The 24,194-nt window shown below is 47.1% G+C and overlaps 2 protein-coding genes across 2 annotated transcripts in view; both read left to right on the top strand.

The window, feature by feature from the left end:
* The first annotated feature begins 3,617 nt into the window (after positions 1–3,617).
* On the top strand, positions 3,618–17,459 carry fgd1 (FYVE, RhoGEF and PH domain containing 1). Its single transcript, XM_070967894.1, has 17 exons — positions 3,618–3,942; positions 8,145–8,728; positions 8,853–9,630; positions 10,388–10,477; positions 10,583–10,731; positions 10,821–10,977; positions 11,081–11,219; positions 11,682–11,740; positions 12,136–12,282; positions 12,758–12,850; positions 12,935–13,014; positions 13,194–13,224; positions 13,445–13,546; positions 13,779–13,907; positions 14,394–14,552; positions 14,842–14,988; positions 15,212–17,459. Exons 2-17 carry the CDS (start codon positions 8,487–8,489, stop codon positions 15,476–15,478), a joined length of 2,769 nt encoding a protein of 922 aa, XP_070823995.1. The 5' UTR covers positions 3,618–3,942; positions 8,145–8,486; the 3' UTR covers positions 15,479–17,459.
* The window catches only part of tfe3a (transcription factor binding to IGHM enhancer 3a), a 23,560-nt gene continuing 15,449 nt past the window's right edge, over positions 16,084–24,194 (top strand). The window contains exon 1 of the mRNA XM_070967904.1: positions 16,084–24,042. Coding sequence (XP_070824005.1) covers positions 23,900–24,042 — 143 coding nt within the window. The 5' untranslated portion in view covers positions 16,084–23,899. The remainder of the gene's footprint in view (positions 24,043–24,194) is intronic.

Here is a 24,194-nt window from a genome sequence, read left to right as displayed (position 1 = left end):
GAGGTCAGTTTGCCTTTTATTAGTCAAAGCAGCAGTTGGTCACAGGTCAGTTTATCCTGCCAGACTTCACCTTTACTTGTTCTTGAGTGAGGAGGTTCCAGTTAGGGGACGTATTTATGACAGAAATCAGAGCCAACTTGAAAGTATCAAAAGTAAGAATGATTATGAGTCAGATACAGGAAACATTTCAACATTTTGTCTTTTGTATCTGTCTGTAGTCATTGTAGTTGAGTTGAAATGATGTTAAACTTATTCTTCAGGTTGGACAGTTGACTGCCAGTGCCTCCTCTGAGGCTGAACTCTCCACATCTGCCGAACAAGCCCCTCAGGGATCTCCATGCTCCCAGATGCAGGTACAGATTTTTGTCTGAATTGTTTTACATGTCCTTTGGTTGTTCTTACTTTAGTTTTTAAGCTTTTAATTGTTGAAGTGTTTGCACTTGAAGGTACATTTTGGCTGTGTTAAGGTCAGTGTAAGCACATGCTGGTTTTGGTCTTTTAATGTAGTTCAGTCTCTCGCAGACACACTTGTCAGGTCTCATGTAGTTGTGGGGTCCAGTCTTTGGGCTTTTAGACACACCTCTCACACACACTTGTCAGGTCTCATGTAGTTGTGGGGTCCACGCCAAGTGAATAATATTGTGCATATTTAATTACATTCATTTCATTTTTGTGTCTATAAACTTAAAAAACTCCATGTATGACACATGTCCTTGAATCTGAGGTCAGTTTGCCTTTTATTAGTCAAAGCAGCAGTTGGTCACAGGTCAGTTTATCCTGCCAGACTTCACCTTTACTTGTTCTTGAGTGAGGAGGTTCCAGTTAGGGGACATATTTATGACAGAAATCAGAGCCAACTTGAAAGTTTCAAAAGTAAGAATGATTATGAGTCAGATACAGGAACCATTTCAACATTTTGTCTTTTGTATCTGCCTGTAGTCATTGTAGTTGAGTTGAAATGATGTTAAACTTATTCTTCAGGTTGGACAATTGACTGCCAGTGCCTCCTCTGAGGCTTATTGAGGTTTTGCTTCAAATGTGAATGACTGCTCAAAGTGAGAATGTTAGTGTGAAATAAAACACTACACGTTGTTGTTTTCAATAAAGAAACATTTGCACATAGCAAGCCTATCCACCTCCATTTGCACCGACTAACCGATAAAGCATCGTTTGTGCTTAATTTGTAAATCAGGAGACTGTTGTTCTGGCAGTTCAGGTGTAGACAAAAACTCTCGGAATGCATCAAAAATCCACAGTGCCTCGACCACATTGGGCAGTTTCACAAGTGCTCACTGTTAAAACTAACCAAAGCTGTCATTACAAACAAGGGATTAGGTATTTACTTTTATTAATCAGAGCATCAAAATCAGCAGAGGAGGTGTGTAAAAACAGCTGTTTGCAGCTCTCTCTCATTGATTGCCCTTCATTCCACTTGTTTTCCTTCTGTTTGTGGATTGCACACAATGGGAGGAAATGGAATCAGGGCTAAAAGACCTATTAAAAAACACAAAACTGAACATATTGTGTCTGTCTATGGATCCCTTCCACTTTATACTATGGACAGTATTGCATCCACACAAGAACCCCCTAATTTGTCCTTGGCCTTTGTTCCTCAAAAAACACTATCATGGAGAAATACAAATGTTTATACTTTTTTATCGAATGTTTTACAGGTCGCCAAACTTTTAAGAATGTGGGAGAAAGAGGATGTCCGTGCTGTTGAAGCACATGATGTTCTTCATCACTTCATGTCGTGTCCCTGGGAAAAGCGACTGTGATAAGTGTTTTATTGTTGTTATTGTTTGTTTTATTGTTGTTTGGTCAAACCTGCGCTCTGGTATTTTTGTTCAAGACTTTTAACATTTTAATAATTGCATACAAAAGTGTAAATAAAGATTTTGATGTTTAAGATTCATCCAACAACCTAAGTTGTGGAGCAATCTGTTAAATTCAGCAAAATTAAAAAATACAGGACTGTACTGGTAATACAGCTTCACGTGTGTAGAGAGTCTGAAGAACCTTGGTCTGACAGTTTTCATTAATAATACTTTTATGAGACTGATGTTGTTACAAAGTCTTGGGACTTTTGTCCTGTAATAATGACGACTTTAAATCGTGATACCTTTTATGAGTTCTTAATACAAGGTTTCGTATTGAAGCAAATTCTAATCATGAATTATATCCCAGAGCTCTAATCTATAGTAAGGTTTTAATGCTCAGAACATAATGACAAGACAGTGGTTGGCATGTATGGCTGTTAAAAGTTTACTATTTACACAATTGACCACAGCAGGTTAAAAGACTAACAATATAATAATACTGTAGTAGCACAAATAGTTCTTAAGACTTAATCAATATTGTATTGAATTCCAAATACTTAACCTAAGAACCTTAATTTTTTCATAACTTACCAGGCTCCAGCAGATGAATGTCATGTTCCACAAAGTAAGTTTAACCTGACTGTGTGTTAAACCCACAAAGACAGAAAACCCAGACAGTGTGTATATTGACCCCACTTATGACTAAAACCCTGACAAGTCCCCACACGGCTGGATCTGGTCAGGTGAAGGAATTTACTTTGTCTGATTGATAATTTGAAGTGACAGCTGTGTTGGTATCCACTACAGGATACTGCCTGATTTTTTTCAGTGCTGTACAACCTTCAGAAAGGGTGGATCCCACATTGCATGTTCTTGTCTTGTGTCCTTACAACGTAACAAAGACAAGGCTGTGTGTGTGTGTGTGTGTGTGTGTGTGTGTGAGAGACAGAGAGACAGAGAGAGAGCAGATGGTGGAGCTCTCAGGTGAAGGTGTTGTTAAATCTCTATTTAAAGACAGAAATTTTTTTATTGTTTCATACACAGTGTGAGAGGGCGGGGCTTATCTCAGGTGTTCTGCAGCAGTTCCAGTAGATCCTGCAGGTGTCAGTGTGTGAGCACAGGTGATGCTAACAGCTGGAGGTGTGACATGAATGCACTCCAGGTGAAACACAGTACAGACAGCAGTACACACGTGGGTATGTGAGTACACATGTAGTACAGCTCAGTGTATGTGCAGTACTGTGGCAGAAGTACGTCAGTGTGAGCCAGCAGCCAATGAAATGGCTCATCTGTTCCTGAGCCCGCCGGTCCTGGAGCAGAGGGTCCTTTGGTCTTCCTGAAGTCCACCATGAGTTCTTGGGTCTTCTTGGTGCATCACTCCAGGTGCTGGACTTCCTGTTGGTGGACTCGCTGCTTAGGCCACTGACTGTTGTGTCATCTGCAAACTTGACCTTGTGGCACCTGTGAACACCTGTCCTGACTGATGATGGATGGATGATGGTGCTTCTTCTGTATGTAGGTCACATGTGATCAGATTTCTTCTGATCAAATTTACACATTTAGTGTCACCACAGCTTTTTTTCTTAGTTAGTTGTCAAGGCAACGAGAGAGAGAGAGAGAGAGAGAGAGAGAGAGAGAGAGAGAGAGAGAGAGAGAGAGAGAGAGAGAGAGAGAGAGAGAGAGAGAGAGAGAGAGAGAGAGACAAAATACACATCTCTCTCTCTCTCTCTCTCTCTCTCTCTCTCCTCTCTCTCCCTCTGCCGCCGCCCGCCGCTCTCACACCGGGCAGCCCTCTGAAGCAAACCAAGTGGATCTAACCTACTTATCGGTCCTGAGGCTGCAGCCTGTCGGTCTGTCAGCCGGTCCGGACCGTCGGTGTGTCTGTGGGTCCGTTCCGTTCCGTTCCGGTCCGGTCCGGTCGGGTCCGTGCCTCTTTGTGTGTGTGCGTGTGTGTGTGTGTGTGTGTGTGTGTGTGTGCGGGTGCGCGTGCGCGGAGCTGACCCGGTTTCTTCTCCTGCTGTAGACCGGGAGAGCCGCTCTCTCCCCGCACCAACAGTCTCTTTAATGACCGGATTTGTGTTTTGCTGCGCGGTGTACATGGACAGAAGCAGCCTGAGCAGAGGTGAGTGCGCGTCTTCTCTCACATTTCTGCATCTGCACCGCGTGCGCGAACACATCTGCTGATAGCTGCTGCACGAGCGCGCGTACACGCACGCGAACGCGCGCACAACTGCAGCGCGTCGTTCTCATTGTTTTTTGTGTGAAAATGATAATAATAATCATAAACCTGATGATGGGGGGTTGGGAATGACATAGGCACGCTCACGAAGGTTGTCGTGCACGCGCACACACTGACCGACATCTCGCCGCAGTGAATGTAGGCTAGTATGGCTGCACGATACTGCGTCTGCCAGATGCGTCTCTGCTGCTCTCCGATCAGCTGAAACCATCTTTACTCAAGTCCAGCGTGATGTTCGTGTTCGTGCAGCTGACCGGGAATCGATCATTCATGGTCCGATCAGATGATCGATCCTCTGTCTGCTGTTTCATTTCAGCAGCGACACCAAATCCACCAACATCAGACAGAATCCAGTCAGGATGTCTGATTAAAGCCAGACTGTGTGTGTGTGTGTGTGTGTGTGTGTGTGTGTGTGTGTGTGTGTGTGTGTGTGTGTGTGTGTGTGTGTGTGTGTGTGTGTGCGCGCGCGCGCGCATGTGTGTGCGCGTGTGTGCAATTTTATTGATTGACTCTTAATCCATTGATTTTAAACGTGGATGCTGATTGGAGGCGGATGTGGATGAACAGCAGGATGGAGGTGGTGTCAGTAATGAGTGTGTATGCATGTGTGCGTTTGTTTCTGCAGACAGACAGACACACCCCCTCCCCACACACACACACACACACACACACACACACACACACAGACACACAGAGCAGTGTTAACCTTTGAAATGCTGGTCATGATGAAGGTGATATCTGCAGAACGGAAGCGTCTGATTGGACGTGTCGTGTCTCTTCAGAGGACGTTGTGTAGGTGGAGCAGCTCCATCAGGTCTGCCTGTGACACACTGACCTCGTCTCCACCTGTGATCTGTGTCTGATGTCTCACCTGGAACACGTCAGAGTGCAGATAACGGATCCAGATCCAGATCCACGTACAGACCAACACCTGAGAGACCCTGAATCAGTGGGGCCACGTAACAGACGCCAGTGACCACTGATGACAAGAAACACTTTAATAGCCTCCAGGACATAACTTGTAGCAGAACCTGGACATTTACAGAAACCCTAGAACCTCCTGACTACCAAAACCTCCTCTGGGACCTCTATGGCCCCTAGAGGTCCTGGAACGGTGACTAGCCTCACCTAAATGGCACCTGGAACCTCATCAGTAAACACTAGAACCTCTTAAACCTCTTAATGAACAACAACATCCTGTTTGACCACTAGAACCCTGTAAAGGACCACAAGGTACCTCTAGAACCAGCTGAATTACCACCAGAACCCCCTAAAGTGAAGTGAGTCAGTTTTATTCATATATCACAGATATGCTTCAAAGCACTGACAGTGTGTACAGCGCACACCTTCTGCCCCCAGAACCTCAGTGAGGGAACACTAGAACCCTCTTTGGCTTCTTGAAATGAAGCGCAGGTGGATGCTGAGCTGAAGTAAACGTCCACATGTGGTGGTTCTGCATGTTGTCCCACCTCGAGCCTCCAGAACTGCTTCAGGTGACGATCTCTGGTGGTTCTGTTGTATTCGTGCCGTAGAACCAGTTTGGTGGAACGCTGAATGTTACACTGTGTCTGTCCCTCAGTCACATGTCCACAGTGAGGACAAACGACCCTGAACTGATTGATGTTTGACCAACGCGTCATAGAGGACCCTTCAGGCCAGTCTCAGCCCGCCATGTGTCTCACTAAGACACCAAACGTGGTTTTTGATTGGTGAGGCAGTCTGACAGTCGCTGCAGCACCTGTCAGGTGTTCAGCCACTGAAAGAACCTCTGGGTCTGCTGAGGAACCTCCTCAGTGACGAGAGTCCAAGAGGACCACAGGTGTAGAGGTCGTCCAGTCAGGCGATGAAGATTGTTCATCTGTTCATCATCATCGTGTGTATGTGTGTGTGTGTATGTGTGTGTGTGTGTGTGTGTGTGTGTGCGTGTGTGTGTGTGCATGTGTATGTATGTCTGTCTTTGGTGCATACAGAATATTCCTCCTGCAGTGTTTCTCTTCTGTTTCATCCGATTCTGCTGCAGCAGCTGAGTCTGACATGTTGGCTGCAACACAACAGACATCACTGACGTGTGTGTGTGTGTGTGTGTTTCTGAGTGTGTGTGCGTTTCTGTGTGTGTGTGTGTGTGTGTGTGTGTGTGTGTGTGTGTGTGTGTGTGTTTCTGAGTGTGTGTGCGTTTCTGTGTGTGTGTGTGTGTTTCTGAGTGTGTGTGCGTTTCTGTGTGTGTGTGTGTGTGTGTGTGTGTGTGTGTGTTTCTGAGTGTGTGTGCGTTTCTGTGTGTGTGTGTGTGTGTGTGTGTGTGTGTGTGTGTGTGTGTGTGTGTGTGTGTGTTTCTGAGTGTGTGTGCGTTTCTGTGTGTGCGTTTCTGTGTGTGTGTGTGTGTGTGTGTGTGTGTGTGTGTGTGTGTGGTTGTGTGTGTTTCTGAGTGTGTGTGCGTTTCTGTGTGTGTGTGTGTGTGTGTGTGTGTGTGTGTGTGTGTGTGTGTGTGTGTGTTTCTGAGTGTGTGTGCGTTTCTGTGTGTGTGTGTGTGTGTGTGTGTGTGTGTGTGAGACAGAGCTGTGAAGGTGACTGTGCTGCTGCAGGCTGCTCATATTAAAGGACCAGTCCAACTTTTTCAGTAAATCTTCTTGTTCTTCAGTCTCTGAGGGACAGGGACAGATCCAGGACATGGTTAGCCTAGCTTAGCACAAAGCCTGGAAGCAAGGGGAAACTGCTAGCCTAGCTCCATCCAAGGAGACGAACCACGGCCTCCCAGGCTGAATGAGAAAGATCCTGGTACTTTCTGGGGATTTCCAACCAAAGTGTGATTGTGTTTGATGAAGAAGTGAAGGTTTTTCTGTTTTTCAGCTGGTCTGAGTCACGGTCTGAGGCGACCGCATGGGGGCAAAAGAAACGTCTTCGCTGCTGCCTTTGACCTCACGGCAGACAAACCCGACCAGGAAGTGTGATGTACGCAGGACAGACGTGGAAGTCTGATGGTCTCATCTTATATGAGACCATCCTGAAAACCTCAGATTACCTTCAGTCACCTGTCCTCTTTAAATTCTCACTGGATGTCCACCTGGGGACTCACGTGTCCGTCCACACCTGGACCTCTGTTGTCCACCTGTAAACAGCACTGACTTCCTGTGGCAGTGAGGTAACTGATCTTTTGATGATGATGAGCGTCTTTAGATGAAGATTCGTGTTTCCCCCTGAAACGCTGACTCGTCATTTTTGCTTCTGAGCCACTGGCTCGGTCTCAAAGCCTCATGGGAGTTGCAGTAGCTGAAACATGAACACACGTCTTCAAAGTAACAGAATGTTGGAGGTTCATTTTGAATCTGAGTTTGTTGTTTCAGCCAATCGGCTGCCAGAAAGCACCAGCATTCAGCCAATGAGCTACAGCCTCAACAGACCACAAACATCTCTCTGCCTCTGTCCTCCATGTGGAGTTTATTTCTGTCCAGCTTCAGCAGCCAGAGACCTCATGTGGAAGCGATTACTGTGTGTGTGTGTGTGTGTGTGTGTGTGTGTGTGTGTGTGTGTGTGTGTGTGTGTGTGTGTGTGTGTGTGTGTGTGTGTGTGTGTGTGTGTGTGTGTGTGTGTGTGTGTGTGTGTGTGTGTGTGTGTGTGTGTGCAGGCTGTTTTTACAATCAGCTGATTTCATCCTGCCATCCAGGAGCTGCACATGTCTGCCTGTCTGTCTGTCTGAAATCATGTTCATGAAACTTTAAACTTTATTTCTAACACTCACCAGTGACACGAGGACAACACACACACGCTGGCGTGTTCGTCTGTTTTGAGCTCGATGTTCTTCGTCCTCTCTTCTTCTTTCTAACTGTGTCCATTACTTGATGAGCTGCTGCTGTTCTGGCGCTCTCTGTCGTGTCACATGGTCTTCATGGACATGTGGACTCATTCACTGCTTCCTGTGGAGCTGGACCAGAAGACGAGGTTTCGTCTTCAGTGAAAATAGAAAACACTTGTGGCTTGTTTTGTCAGTTTTTCATGCAGAAAAACATGAATGCTTTTATTTTGGTGGTCTGTGGGCGTGGCTTTCATGCCATGTGATCATCGCTCTGACTCATTGTCCCTGCCTCCCTCAGGTCCCTCTTCCTCCTCCAGTCCCAGCTTGCTGATGAAGAGTCTGTCTCTGGAGCCGTCCTGCTCGCCATGTGGCCACCAGGGGGCGCTGGACGCTGACGCTCCTCAGCAGTCGAGCTCTGATCCGGGGCCCGGCGCGTCCTCGTCAGGCCCCGCCTCCCTGGAGGGAGGGGCGGAGCTAATGCAGCGCCGCGGCTCAGCTAACGGGTTGCTGCTGGTCAACGATACGGGGCCGCCGGAGCTGCCAGCTACCACAATAACACCACCGAGCAAGAGCAGACCGCCGCTGCCGGGACCAAAACCTCAAGGTAACAAATAAACCAACTGTTCTCATTTTCAGTTTAATGTGTGAAGACATTCATGAGTCTATGATCCCGCCTTCCACAGTTCCCCCGAAGCCCCCCCACCTCCAGCAACAGGCAGGGCTGTCCAGGCCACGCCCACGGGCTCCAGACAAGCCCCTCCCCCCTCCCCCGCCCTGCAGACCCCTTCCGGTGGACCCCCGGGGGGGCCGGACTCCACCGACCCACGGCGACAGCACGGCCTCCCCTACCTGTGTACTGTCACTCATCGAGAAGTTTGAGCGGTGAGTTCTGATTGGTCAAAGTAGAAGTGATGTCATCGTTTGAGATTTGATTGACATTTTATTGACGCTCGTGTGTGTGTGTGTGTGTGTGTGTGTGTGTGTGTGTGTGTGTGTGTGCGTGCAGTGAGCAGATCATCGTGGTTCCTGACATCACTGGGGGGGCTCTGTGTCCTCGCCTTCCTGACCCCCCCTCCTCCCTCTCATCCTCACGACCTTCATCACCACCATCATCATCACTCGCCCCTCCCCCACCTGATGAAGAGCCAACCTTGGAGATCAAAGGTCATGATGACATCACTCAAGGGGGTGATGGGGAGGAGGGAGGCGGCGACCTACATGATGACCATGATGATGATGATGATGATGATGATGATGATGATGATGATGATGAAGAGCTGGTAGCGGCGTGTCGGGACGACCCACATCAGAAGCGTTTCTCGATGGAGTCGGGTTACAGCGCCTCAGAAAAACACCTGGAGGACGATGTGGTTGCCGTGGAGATGAGAGAGCAACAACAGCAGCAGCCGCTGTTACTCGACCAATCAGAGCTCCCCTCAGAGCATCTTTCCCTCCCCTCCTCTCAGACGGACGGGAAGCTGGCCAATCGGGACAGCGGCATCGACAGCATCAGCTCTCCGTCACACAGCGAGGAACTCTGCTTTGCTGGCGTGGATGACGGAGGCGTGGTTTACCCATGCAGCCCCGCCCTCCTGCCCCGCCTCTCCAGCTCATCCTCGTACGCAGGGGAGGGAGGAGAAGGGGAGGGAGGGGGGGCGCGGGGCGGAGCCAGGAGGAGAAGGGAGTTCTCTGAGGAAGGAGACAGTGACCTGGAGGAGGAGGAGGAGGCTGAGTTGACGCTGGTGCTGCCTCCCCCCAAGACAGACAGACAGGACTCTGCTGAGGTGAGACAGGAAGTGAGACAAACAGCTCCGCCTGCAGGTGGAGGTCACATGACACCAAACAACACTCATCAGTTTGTGATGTAAAATAATGTCCAACAATCACATGTGAAACATGTAAACATGAAACAAGCATTCAATGGAAAGAGTAGACTGAAAGTGTGTGTCCATCCACCTGTGTCTATCCACCTGTGTCCATTCATCTGTGTCCATCCACCTGTCCATCCACCTGTCCATCCACCTGTGTCCATCCACCTGTTTCCTTTCACCTGTTTACATCCACCAGTGTCCATTCACCTGTGTCCATCCACCTGTTTACATCCACCAGTGTCCATTCACCTGTGTCCATCCACCTGTTTCCACCTGTGGAAACATACCTTCATATGCATTTTTTAAAATTCTCCCCAAATTAGCAGCACGTTTGGATTCTAACCTACCTGAAGCACCTGCACAGGTTTGACAAATGACACCTTTATCAACCTTATCGGTTGCACTTTGGTGACATCACACAGAACAACAGAAAACACCTGTGAAGGTGTTCAGAGTGTTTCAAACACACCTCTGACCTCCTCAGCACAGGAGGTTGGAATCCATCACGTCATATGCTGTCAAATGAAAACTGAATGTGTTCACCTGGATGTCCGTTTCCACAGCAGCACCTGAGTCACGTGATCTGCTCTGACTGCAGGTGAACTGAAGTCGGTTTTATTTGGTGTTGAGCACCTGTCACATGTCTAACACTGGCCTTCTGTCCATCCAGCTGTCCATCCAGCAGAAGGTCTTCAACATCGCCAATGAGCTGCTCCTCACAGAGACCGCCTACGTCTCTAAGCTCCACCTCCTGGACCAGGTGAGACACCTGTGTCTCCTGAGCAAAGCAGAACCTCAGTGTCATTGTTCTGGTTGTCTTTTCTGGCACATGGACTACTCTCACCTTTGATTTCTCCTCCTGCAGGTTTTCTGTGCTCGCCTCCTGGAGGAGGCTCGCTCTCGCTCCTCCTTCCCCTGTGATGTCATTCAGGGGATCTTCTCCAACATCTGCTCCATCTACTGTTTCCATCAGCAGTTTCTTCTGCCGGCACTGCAGAAACGGATGGAGGAGTGGTGAGCATGCTTCTCCTCTTCTCCTCCTCCTCACCTCCTGCTTCTCCTCCTCAGGACTTGCTGTAACTTCATTCCTCCGTTGTCTGCAGGGACTCTAACCCGCGGATTGGGGACATCCTGCAGAAGCTGGCCCCCTTCCTGAAGATGTATGGCGAGTACGTGAAGAACTTCGACCGAGCCATGGAGCTGGTCAACACCTGGATGGAGAGATCAGTTCAGTTCAAGACCATCATCCAGGAGATCCAGGTGCAGACTCACCTGTGCTGCTGCAGCTCTCAGGCCGCCGTGCGCTTGTTTTTATGTTAATGTTAGTGTTGTTTTTGTTGTTGTTGTTGTTGTCTTTGTACAGAGGGAGGAGCGCTGTGGGAACCTGACTCTGCAGCATCACATGCTGGAGCCAGTTCAGAGGATTCCTCGTTACGAGCTGCTGCTCAAAGATTATCTGCACCGATTGCCCGAGGACGCCCCGGACTACAGGGACGCCCAGAGTACGTGAAACAAACGCACACAAACCTGTGCATCAGTGCACAGCGTGACGTCCACTCTTCTCTCTACACTTTTGTGTTTCGCTCTTTAACAACACGAGTGAGTCACCCGCTGACCCGCCCACATCCAGACCTTTTCCACCGCAGGAACTCACAGACCTGTAAACTGGTTCTGAACTGGTTTCACACACGTGACACGTGGCAGCGTTGGAGTGTTTGTGACACGTGTGTGAACCCACAAGCTTCAAACAACAACATGTGATCAATGTTCAGCAGCACTGAACATGTGACTGTTCACAAAGTTCATCACGTCTTCATCAGAAGACACTTTGAAAAGGTGGAAACGTTGCTGTTGGACGTGATGAAGGGTCTGTTTGGAGCATCTTCAGACTGCAGGTGTTTGTTTTCACCTGCTCACCTGACCTCATGCTGCCGAGCTCACCTTCATCATCTGTGTCTCTGCAGAGTCTCTGGAGCTGATCGCCACGGCAGCAGAACACTCCAACGCTGCCATCAGGAAGATGGTAAGAGCTTCACACATGATCTTCATCTCCATCTTCATCTTCATGCTCGGCCGCAGTACAGATCTTGTCTTTAATCAACCTGCTGTGATTACACTCACCCTTCATCCTCGTCATCCTCCTCACCCTTCATCCTGCTCGTCCTTCATCCTGTTCATCCTCCTCCTCCTTCACCCCCTCATCCTTCATCCTCCTCATCCTTCACCCCCTCATCCTTCATCGTCCTCATCCTTCACACCCTCATCCTTCACCCCCTCATCCTTCACCCCCCCCCGTCTTTTTGGTTTGTTTCCTGAAGCTCACACCTGCTGGTTTATGGACAGACTGGAAAGCTCCTAAAAACAGGTGGACGGACCTTCCTGACTCTCACTGTCCCTCTGTGTCTCTGTCTCTGCCAGGAGCGAATGAGGAAGCTGTTGAAGGTGTACGAGTTGTTGGGAGGAGAAGAAGACATTGTCAACCCAACAAATGAGCTCATCAAAGAAGGACACATCCTTAAACTGTCCAACAAGAACGGGACCACGCAGGACAGATACCTCATACTGGTACTGCCTCTACTCTGCTGATCCAAACTGCTGTGACGCTGCAGACTCATTCTACAGAGTCACAGCAGCGTGAGTCAAAGAGAGTCAAAGAGTTCAGGTTCTGGACCAGCTGACTACAGTCCAGACCTGTCCCCCTTTGAGACCGTGAGCAGGATTATGAAGACAGACACGACAGCAGAGACTGCTGAGCTGCTGAAGTCGTTTATCAAGGGTTAGGGTCCACAGAGTGTCAAAGAACAGCTGATGGAGCTCAGGGGAAACTGACCCTGAACCAACTTTATTTAAACCAACAGCTGACAGCAAATCCACAACGAGGACAAAAACAATAAAGTGTCTCAGATTGGACATCAAAGATCTTACAGGACAAAATAAAGGATTTCCACATCATTGCATTCTGCTTTGATTTAAACATGCATCTGTTGTCGACTGTGCTGTTGATGAAGCATGAAGGACTGACGTCTGTCTCTCTCTCCAGTTCAATGACAGGTTGCTGTACTGTGTCCCAAAGCTGCGTCTGATTGGGCAGAAGTATGGCGTCCGTGCTCGCATCGATGTGGACGGTATGGAGGTGAGACATCACAAGCTGATGAGTGCAGGTCCGCCTTCTAGTCCTGAATCTAATTAAACCTGTCCCCCGTCCCTGTCCGTCCAGCTGAAAGAGACCAGCAGTGTTGCTGTTCCCAGGACGTTCCTGGTGTCCGGAAAACAAAGGTCCCTGGAGCTGCAAGCCAGGTAGAGACACCTGGAGACAACAGTGTATTAATGAAGGATGTCTCACGGAGATCAAGAGCTCTGACACAAGAGACACCACAGACACACACACACACACACACACACACACACACACACACACACACACACACCATGGCGTGCTGTTTTCTGACTGATTGTCTGTGATTGTGTCTCTGTAGGACAGAGGACGAGAAGAAGGACTGGATTCAGGTAAACACAACAGAACAATCATCTGTCCTTCACTGAAGACGTGTCCTCCAGCACCTCCTCTGGATTTAAACTTTAATAACCTCCTTGCTGCAGTGATGGACAGGTGTCCTCCAGGACTCTTAGTTGTGACTTAGTTTTGTGTGTGTGTGTGTGTGTGTGTGTGTGTGTGTGTGTGTGTGTGTGTGTGTGTCTGTCTGTCTGTCTGTCTGTCTGTCGTCAGGCCATCCAGGCGACCATTCAGAGACACGAGCAGACGGTGGAGAGCTTCAGACACCTGAACTGTTCACTGCGAGACGACGAGTCCACGCCTCCTCACTCCCCGGTAACTGATCGCACGCCTCGTTTCCCAGAAACATGTGAAGCTCAGATGATCTTAAAACTCACTTGATGAACCTTTTGAAGCTAACGAGCTTTTTCCCAAAAGAATCCTGTCAAACTGCAGACAGGAGACGTCCATCTGCAAAGACGGTCAGTTAAAACAGTTTGTCTCCGTCTGTCTGTCTGTCTGTCTGTCTGTCTGTCTGTCTGTCTGTCTGTCTGTCTGTCTGTCTCAGAGCTGCGTGGAGTTGGGAAAGAGAGCTCCGACTCCCATCAGAGAGAAGGAGGTCACTCTGTGCATGAAGTGTCAGGAGCCGTTCAACTCCATCACCAAGAGACGCCATCACTGCAAAGCTTGTGGACACGTACGTTCTTCATCATCATCATCATCATCACCGCTCATCCAGTCCGTCCTACATGTCAACACACCAGCAACTACAAACTGCTGACAGTTATCATGTCAGGTCACCAATCCTGACTGAACAGACCAGGACCAGATCCAGGCTGGACATCATCGTCCACAACATCTGTAGACTCCTCACAACATCTGTAGACTCCTCACAACATCTGTAGACTCCTCACAACATCTGTAGACTCCTCAACATCTGTAGACTCCTCACAACATCTGTAGACTCCTCACAACATCTGTAGACTCCTCACAACATCTGTAGACTCCTCACAACATCTGTAGACTCCTCAACATCTGTAGACTCCTCAACATCTGTAGACTCCTCACAACATCTGTAGACTCCTTAATGACTGCCAGGGTTTCTGCACCGTCGTATTAGTGTTGTTGTTGTCAGCAGCGTTTCGTCTTCTTCTAACTGATGGTTTGTCCGTGTTGAATCCAGGTGGTTTGTGGGAAATGTTCAGAGTTTCGTGCTCGTCTGTCGTACGACAACAATCGAACCAACCGTGTTTGCGTGGACTGCTATGCCATGCTGGTGGGAGTGTCGCCCTCGCCCTGCACGCTGACTAGCAGCACCCAAAGGAGGCGCTCCATCCTGGAGGTTCGTGTGACATCACTGTGACATCACTGTGCTTGTCCCACTGAGGGATTTCTGTTATTTCTTTGTAACTGTAAGCTGTGTGACATCTTCCAGTCCTCTGGGTTTTAGGAAAGAGGACCACAGTGAACTCTGAGTTCTGGATGTGTATGAACCGAAAAGAACAACAGAAAATGAAAGTAGAAAGAGAAACGACATGAAAAAAACACTGTACTTAGTGTTTGTGATGGACATTTTAAGGTTGAGCGTTACGTAAAGCTGCTCTCTCCATCTCTGTCTTTTGTTGCTATAGAAACAGGCCTCCCTGGCAGCAGAGAACAGTGTGATTTGTAGTTTTCTTCACCACATGGAGAAAGGAGGGGGGCGGGGCTGGCAGAAGGCCTGGTTTGTCATCCCTGAAAATGAACCCCTGGTGCTCTACATCTACGGAGCTCCTCAGGTACGTAATGAGGTGAAGCAGCTGGAGGTCACATGGGGAAGTCCTGGAAGAGCTTATTTAAGGAGCTCCAGGGAAAGCAGGAAGTACACAAGACAGACTCAGATAAGCAAAACTGGAGTGAAGGCATGTCCTTGATGTGATTTCATTCAGTGATGGTTTGTTCTCTGATGCACTCTGTCCTCGTGTAGAAAATAATGGACTGTTTTTATTGTCGTGTCACCAGGATGTGAAGGCGCAGCGCAGCGTGCCTCTGATTGGCTTTGAGGTCTCCCTTCCTGAGTCATGTGACCGCCTGGAGCGACGCCACGCCTTCAAGATCTCCCAGAGTCACCTGACCCTGTTCTTCAGCGCCGAGGGGGAGGAGCTACAGCGGAGATGGATGGACGTCCTGTCAAGGGCCGGGAGGGGGGAGGAGCATCAGGTCCACCGGCCAATCGTGGAGAGTCTGGAGGAAGAGGGGGAGGAGCTAGCAGAGGGAGAAAACACGTGATTCTGTTGGACGAGGAAGGACAGCGATGATAAACGGTCATTAAATGAGGGTCAATCCTTATTTGAAACCAGTACAAAACCAGTACATACATTCGTAGCTAACATTTAACACACACACACACACACACACACACACACACACACACACACACACACACACACACACACACATATACATACACACGCACACACACTGTGTATTTAAAGTTGCGTGGGTTGTCTGCATGATTCCTCCCCACCGTCAACACAAGATGGCGTCTGTCTCTCTGTCTTCACCTTTTTTTTCACCTGTGCTGTAACACTTTCAGGTGGGCGGAGCCTCTTGTTCACCTGGAAAAACACCAAACTGTGACAACAAATTCAGAAAACTGACCCAAAAGTCAGTATTAGTATCAATTTGAACTTTTTCCATCAGGTGTGAAGCTCTCTGATTGGACTGTTCCTGGGATACAGTCAACCCTAAAGCACATCCACACATTCCACGTGTCCATTGGACAGTGTCTTGATCTGTGGGCTGAGTGGACTGATGCATTTTAGTGGCTTGGCCTCAGTTACTGTCCGCTTCTCTGCACGCTGTCCATCTGAAAGACTTTTTAAGTGTCCGACACCACTGAGCAGTGGAAACCTGCGGGGGGCGTCGGACACCGAGAGGGTTAAATGACACAAGGGACACAGTTCAGTACCAACGTCCAACTCCCGTCCTCTGCTTAGTTTCACTTCTCACATTTAAGCCAGAATACATAAACCCGAGAACCACGTTTCAGTTTCCTGCACAGACCAGCGAGGACAGGCCGCAGTGAGGGCCAGGATTCAGACCAGACCAGGAGAGCCAGACTGTCCCTGGACCAGATTAGACTGACCCCCCCGAATCATCACGCTCATGTTGAACAGCTCTGCACCTCACGGCTATGTTGAAAGCTAATGCTGGAGAGAAGAGGAATGTTTAAAGGGCCAGTGGGACGTGGACGGCGGCAGTGGACATGTGGACATATATTTTAGGCTGCGCGGGGACAGTCGGTGTGGAAACCAGCAGACATGTTCATCTCCCAAAAAACAGCTTTTATCCATCTGAAAACCTGAGTGGAACAGATTAACATAGAAACACACGATGGAGTCCAACTGGACAAAAGTGTCTGCTGCTGCTGAGGACGGAGGAGACGCTGTGAGATTTCTAAAATGCAAAAGAAGACAAAGACAAGTGTGTCCTTTTTAAAAGCACTTAAAGAACGTTCAAATGTTTAATCCCGAACTCCCCCGAAGAAGAAAAAACTGGGCAGATTTCTTTTTTCCCTTCGTTTTCCTCTTAAATCTAGTTTTTGTTCCATTTTTAAACTTTCACCTTTAATAACTTTGCTGCTGCTGTCCAACCTCCAAATCACCTGTCTGCAGGTAAAGGACATTTCCCAGCAGCCTCTGCTCTGAAGTGTGGACTCATTCTCCTGAAGCCTCTCTGCCCTCTGCTGGCAATGTCAGGTACTGCGGATCATCACGGTCCTGAAGGAATCTCTGTCAAACATCTGCGACCTCCACTTTGATTTCAGTTAGAAAACATCTTCAGATTATCGACACGTCATTTCATAATATAAATGTGGACATTATTGTCAAATACCTCAAAATATGGTTTAAACTCTTTTGTCCATCTGACCAACTTTTCAAAAACACAAAGAGATTCAGTCGACAGAAACATGAAGCAGAGACGCTGAAGCTCGGCGATGATAGAAGTGTTTCATATAGAAATGTTCCTCCAGTTCACTGGAGAACCATGAAGTCTAGAGTCACCTGTAGAGCTAGACATGGTTAGGTCATCATTTGATTGGTTAAAGGTTGGGATGTAACACAGTACGTCAGAAAATATCAGTGTATGATGTTACACAATTATTATTATTATTGGTTATATTGACCCTTAAAGCAGTTAAAAAAGATTATGTATTTATTGTGGCTGAACAAACACTTTATGATCATTTCACCAAACGTTTTGTCCTCACTGACACGAAACCAATACAAACACTGATGGGGTAGAATTCAGTACCTTTGCTCAGTGACGTACACGATGACCCGTGTCCCAGCGCTGCAGTGACGGTAAAGAAATCCATAAACTGAAAAGTGATTTTTTTTTTAAAAAACCATCGCGGTTCAGCTTCTGAAATATGAATATCTGCTGCTGATCGTCTGTCACAGTGAAACAAGTCTCTTTGGGTTTTGGACTCTTGGTCAGACAAAACCAAACACTTTGGACTGTGAGATTTTTTTACTGACCTTTATTGACAAGACAGCTAATTGATCGATTGAGAGAATTGTGAACTGAAAAATGAAAATAATCATTAATTGCAGTCTTAATCACCTGTGAGATATGAGGCTTCTGCAGGACCCTGATGATCCCGTTCCACCATGATGATGATGGGGGGTGGAGTGGGGTGGGGGGGGCCAGAACCCAGACTGGACCGTCAACCTTCCTGTTTTTGCTGAGTTCAGACTGAAACTCTGCAGATGGACTCGCCAGTTTGTCTCTTCGATGTTGGAGATGAATCCAGCGATTAGACGGAGCCGATCTGAGCTGAACCCAAAAGAAAAAAGACAGTTTAGTTGTTTTTATCATATTTGCTTCCCGTGCTTCAGTATTTCTCTCTGTCTCTATAAACACATTTTGGACAAAGTGTTTTGATAGTGAAAAAAGCAAATTATTATTATTATTGTTATTCTGATGAATCTATCTTATACTATGATGAACTGAAAAGACAGACTTCTTGTTGGATATTTCTGTGTTTATGAGTCTGGGTACTTTTGATGTTTGCTTGATGCAAGTTAATGCGAGAAGAAAACAAAGAGTAAAGTTTTTGTAAATATAATTTATTCTCCTGTGACCCCTCGGTCATGTGACTGTGTGAAGGTTAAAGGATAACGCTAGCTGTCCCTCCACACTCTGCAGACCTCCATGCAGCCAGAGCCAAACAAACAGTTTGGGTTTCAGTGGCGGCCATGTTGGCACCACAGTTCAGACTAACAGGATACAAGGTGAAGGTTAAAGGAACAATCTGACGTTTTAGTAAATCCTTGTGTTTTCTGTCTTCTCTAGAGTCAGAGGTTACACGTGGATTTCAGTTCCATGTTTGTGTGTCAGGTTCAGATGATGGACCAGACAGTGATCCAGTTAAATACTACAAGACAAGCTAGCAGGGCTGTGCGTGCAGCTGCCATTTAGCGAATAACGAGCTAATTGCCAAAGCTTATACTTTGACCGAGAGGATGTAATTTGTGCTCTGAGCTAACAAATTACAGCACAATGCTAATCACAGCCAAAATGGTGACTGTTAACTGTGCTTTAAAGTGACGGGCTGGTAAGTTAGTTCTGTAGTGAGCTAGCAGTGTTTCAGGTGTACTTAGCCAAACACAACACAGCAAGTGATTTTTACTGTATTGTTTGTTAGCATAACATGAAATACAAGCTAATGTTTGGAGTTATGAAGTGAAGTTTTCTCATTTGGTGGATGTAGGATAGCCACGCTATGCGAACAGTTTAGCAGTTAGCAGTTTTGCTTCTACACTGGTTTCTTGAGAAAATGAAACGTTCATGAAAGGTTTTGGTCTCATTGATTTAATACTGGACACACACAGGTGAAACTGATATCCATCTGAAACATATGACTCTGGGTTACAAAATGAAAACTGGATTTCTCAAAATGTTGAACTCTTTCCTTCTTTAAAGGTCCAGTGTGCAGGATTTAGTGCAGCTAGTGGTGAGGTTGCAAACTGCAACCAACTGAACACCTCTTGCCTCACCGCTGGCTGCTAAAAATGTGAAAAATGGAAAAGGCGCTCTTCAGGGTCAGTGTTTGGTTTGTCCGTCCTGCTGTAGAAACATGGCGGTGCTACATGGCGGACTGTGTGGACGAGGACCTGCACCCTCTGTGCATGTAAAGGGCTCACTCGAACAAAGCGACCGTTCTTCTTTCAGGTGATTATACACTAACAAAAGCATGATTATGAATATTCTATCCCATTTCTGCCAATAGATCCTCCACACTGGAGCTTTAACTTCTACCTCAGCTCTGTCACTGACGCGCTGCTCAGCCTGTGTGTGGCTCTGGTTGCCACAGCCTGCTCTGGTGTGTACAGCAGACTCCAGTGGTCGTCCTCGCTTCCTTCACTGGGAATGGAAGGAAATGGCCAGTAACAGCCTTATAGTTACCATCATCATCAGTTCTCTTGATGTGGTGAAAAATGTTTGGACTTTTAATCTGAGTGGTTTGTGTTGGACAGTTGTGGATTATTTCGGGTCTATATTTTATTTTCTTCCTGTTTTCAAAGAATTTTGGAGACTGGTTCTTACTGGTTCTGACCAGTGTGTGTATGATACAGTTGAACAGTGGTGTGTTGTATCAGTCCAGTGTGCACTTTCTCTCCATGTGCCAAAGCACATTTTCAAAACTATACAGTCCTGAGTATACGGAGCTAGTGATGTTGTTGGCTAATATATCATCAATATATCAGATCTGTATTATGTATTAAATATTTCTTGTTGTTATTTTGGGCTGGATACCACATGTCAGTTAATAGCCAGTTAGTCTCAGTCTGAGTCAGTCATAACTAGAGATGAGCGTGTTACATCATCACACGAAGGAGCTTTTTCGGTGTCAAATTAACAGTTAAGATTTCTTGAAAACAGCTGCTGAGAAATTGCTCAGATGTTTCTGGAGATATGAGGGCTGGCCAATGCAAGCTGTGGCTAAGAGGTCAAAATGACTCACGACGTCAGTCTCAAAAAGCTAACGCTGACCTCCATATTAGCTAAACCTTCATGAGTGACCTGTCAAGCTTGTTAGCAATGGACTTTATGACAACAAAGCTAATGCACTGAGCAGGAATAATATAGAGCCAATCACAGTTCCCTCAATGTCAAGACAGGTCGCGATTGGTCAGTGCTGCAAATTTGTGAGTCAGACTTCACCAAAATTAGCTTGACACAAAAGATTAGAATGAATTGACTTTTTTTCTGGGAATAAATGCGCTAATCACAGCAGTTCCATTGACATGAATAGTATGAACAGTTTTAAATGCCGGTGCAGTTCGACCTTTAATCACATTTTTGAATAATTATGCCCAACTTGCTGTAAACTGTGGTGCCTCCGAAAAGCTTTTAGGATGCTCAGCTGTGACGCGTCCACGTTTCTGAACAGAAGCTCTTTTACAAGCGCAGATGGCAGTGACGGATTTGACTGTTCGTCTCCAGTTAGAACCAGTAGTTACAGTAAGAACCAGCCAGTGCCCGTTTCAACCAACACAATCATGTTTGAACTGTTTTTTTAAGCAGTCAGACGGAAACATTTACAGCCAGTCTGGACGTGTTGGAGCTGCTGCGAGTCAGCGGTTGTAGTTACTGCACAGCTGGTTGGAACTGGTTCTGTCCAGTTAGAACTGGTTCTGTCCGGTTGGAACTGGTTCTGTCCGGTTTGAACTGGTTCTGTCCAGTTTGAACTAGTTCTGTTGGAACTGGTTCTGTCTCTTCTGGTCTCATGACAGTTGAATCAGTGTTTTGCCTTCCAGTTTCTACATTTTTTTCTTTTGCTTGTGCCAAATCTCAATGGCTGTCAGTGTTCAGCGGTAACAGTCTGCAGTTTCATATTTATTTATCGTTTTTAATCCAAAGTGTTTTTGTTGTTATTCTGATGTTCTTTTTCACTTCCTGTTTATTCAGATATGAACTCTGTTTTCAGGAGGGTTCTGTGTTTCTGTCCTCACATGTGACCCATCCTTCACCTTCAAACCGTGTCAGTCTCTGATCCTCCTCATCAGGCGGTCACAGTGTTATGAGCTGTTATTGGCTGCTGTTACCATGGAGACATCAGGATTTCCACCTGTCTATATTCAGTCGTTGTGATTGGCTGAGATGAAGCTGAAACATGAAGCGAAGCCGCTCTGTTAGCAGCGGCGGTGTTCTGGCAGGTGGAGCATAAATGTCACCAGACAAACATATTTCTTGCTGTCTCTGTCTCTCCGGGTGTGACAGCAGCGTTCTCATTCTTCTTCTTCCTGTCGTAGTTCTGGTATCTTGTTATTACTGATTATTGAGTATTGATTGATTGCAGGTTATTGGTCAGTGGCCGGCCACTGCCTCCATCCTGTCCATGTTTCCCATCATGCCCCTCTGTAAGAAAATACATGAGAAATGTTTATGAGGTTATAAATGAAATAAAAACAGAAAAACTGACCACATGACTGTCTGGAAGTATTTCTACTTTCACTGCTGCCACTACTACTACATCATTCAAAAAACTTCAAAAAATAGCGCCATCCAGTGACAAACAGGGTGAAACAGATTCACATCAAGGAGCTGAATACATGGACAGACGAGACCAGTGAGACTAGTGAGACGTTACTGCAGGTCCACGTGATGTGTTTTATTTATAGATTGCTGTGTCACATTGTGTCAATATAATACTCCTTAAATGTCCTTTAGAGTACAACAACATACTGTATATCTCTTTTCTTTGGTAAATTCAGTTTTGTGAAACTTTGTCATAAATAAGAATTGAATTTATAAATCAAACAACATGAATGTCTTTCCAGTGACAGAGACAAACTGTGAAGGGAGACGTTTTGAAGGATTAAGTACACAGTGATGGAATGTAACTGCTTTCAGTCCAGTACTGCATTTAAATACAACTCTGAGGTACTTTACTTGATTTTTCCATTGTATTCTACTTTATACTTCTTCTTTCTTTGGGTCTTCATTGTCGAGGCTCGTCGAAGGCTTGAACCAAGAATAACTTGAGATTATTGTCGTTGCTCTTTAATAAACCGTCAGTGTGAAAGTTTAAGAACGAGCTCAGAACAAATGAATTCCTTCATTTCTGCGCTGCCAGTGACCGAACATCATCATCAGGACTAAGATAAGATAAGATAAGATAAGATAAGATAAGATAAGATAAGATAAGATAAGACGTTCCACACCGTGGAAACTTAGTGGTGACATCCAGCGGGTTACAAAGAGCAAACACACAGAGGTCAAAACAAAAACAGTTCAGGACACAGAATCCAAAAGCAGCTGTGAGCACAAGCACACATCTGTCAGCCTGTACTGTACTTCAGCTCAGCTTTGAGATACTTGTACTGTCAGTATTGGCATTTTCATTCTGCGTACTCCACTACTGCAACAGTGCAGTGTTGTACTTTTTACTGCGCGTGTATCTGACAGCCTCAGTTACTTTCACATGAAGAATTCACACAGAAACGACTGAAAATACTTCAAACAGCTGCACCTTCACCGGAAGTACACCCAGTGACACACCGCGAACGTCTCTGGTCCGCCTATCAGGGCAGGATGTGACGTCACAAACGTCCTCCCGCCCGCTCATTGGACGGCTCTCCTATCAGTCTGAGCTCGGCCGATAGGTCATGCTGGGCTGACGTCACCTGGAAATCCCCCACCCCGACAGACACACACACACACACACACACACACACACACACACACACACACACACAAACACACGAACACACACACACACACACACACACACACACACACACACACACACACACACACACACACACACACGCTTCCCGTAACAGAGGAGACAAAAACAAACAAGATGGCGGACTTCGCTTCCCTCTCTGAGCGCTGAACGGTCGCAGCTGCAGTCCTATTGGCTGGCAGCAGGCAGCGCCGCAGCTCATTGGTCGAGGGCAGATCAGTCCAGACGGTGAGACCTGCCTCCTGTCAGTGAGTCACACACAGAAACAGAACAGGTAGAAAACACCTGGACGGAGCTCAGGTGCTGAGAACACACGTTTAGATACACTAACTGTATTTTAGAATCATTCATTTGTTTACTCTGACGTATACTTTTGAGGTACTTGTACACGCCTTGAGTTGTGCCACTTTCTGTTACTTCTAGCTTCACTGCACGTCAGAGTGAAATACTACCTGACAGCTGCAGCACTCATCACCCGCACAGGTGTCTGCATCACCTGGCTGAGCTCAGGAAGAAGGAGTGATGTCACCGCTGACGATGGTGAATAATGACTGATAGCAGACTGATTAGGTCAGTCTGGGTCCGGGTCTCAGGTTCGTCCTGCAGACACTTCCGTTCACTCACGGCTGGTTTTCAGGACGAGGATCACTTCCTGGACTCGAGAGGTCCGATCTGTTTGCTGTATGTCTGTGCTCACAGCTGGCCCGCAGACGCTGCCTGCCTGCCTGTCTGTCTGTCTGTCTGTCTGCCTGCCTGTCTGTCTGCCTGTCTGTCGGTACTTCAGTGTGCAGGCTGTCGGGGTGCTCGGAGCTGGACTCGGACCTCAGACCTGCTCTTGGTTCTGCTGAGCTGGACTCTGACAGACGCTCTGAACCTGCGGTGGCTGCTGGGAAATAAAGCGCCTGTCTGCTGCTCAGCTTCTTCGTCAAAACGTCTCTGTCGCTGGAGAAATGTCAGCCGTCAGCTCGGACCAGATCCACATCGGTGAGCAGAACCGAACCGGAGCCGAGCCGGAACAGCGAGAGGCCGGGATCCTGCCGCCGCAGACCGTGTTCGTCATCCTGGATTCGGCTGACACACTCAACCTGGTCCGGTGAGTACGGAAGTCCTGGGAAGCGCCGTTATTGAACCTGTCGCCAAACTCCGTTCAAAAATCTGTATTTTTAAATCCGCTGCGCGCGTTGGTGTAAAGACATGAAGACGACTGAAGACATCTGTCAGGTCTATGTGTCCTCTCACATCGGC

Source organism: Chaetodon trifascialis, chromosome 8 (assembly GCF_039877785.1).
Source record: "Chaetodon trifascialis isolate fChaTrf1 chromosome 8, fChaTrf1.hap1, whole genome shotgun sequence".
Classification (NCBI taxonomy): domain Eukaryota; kingdom Metazoa; phylum Chordata; class Actinopteri; order Chaetodontiformes; family Chaetodontidae; genus Chaetodon; species Chaetodon trifascialis.
This window is presented reverse-complemented; position numbering and strand designations above follow the sequence as displayed.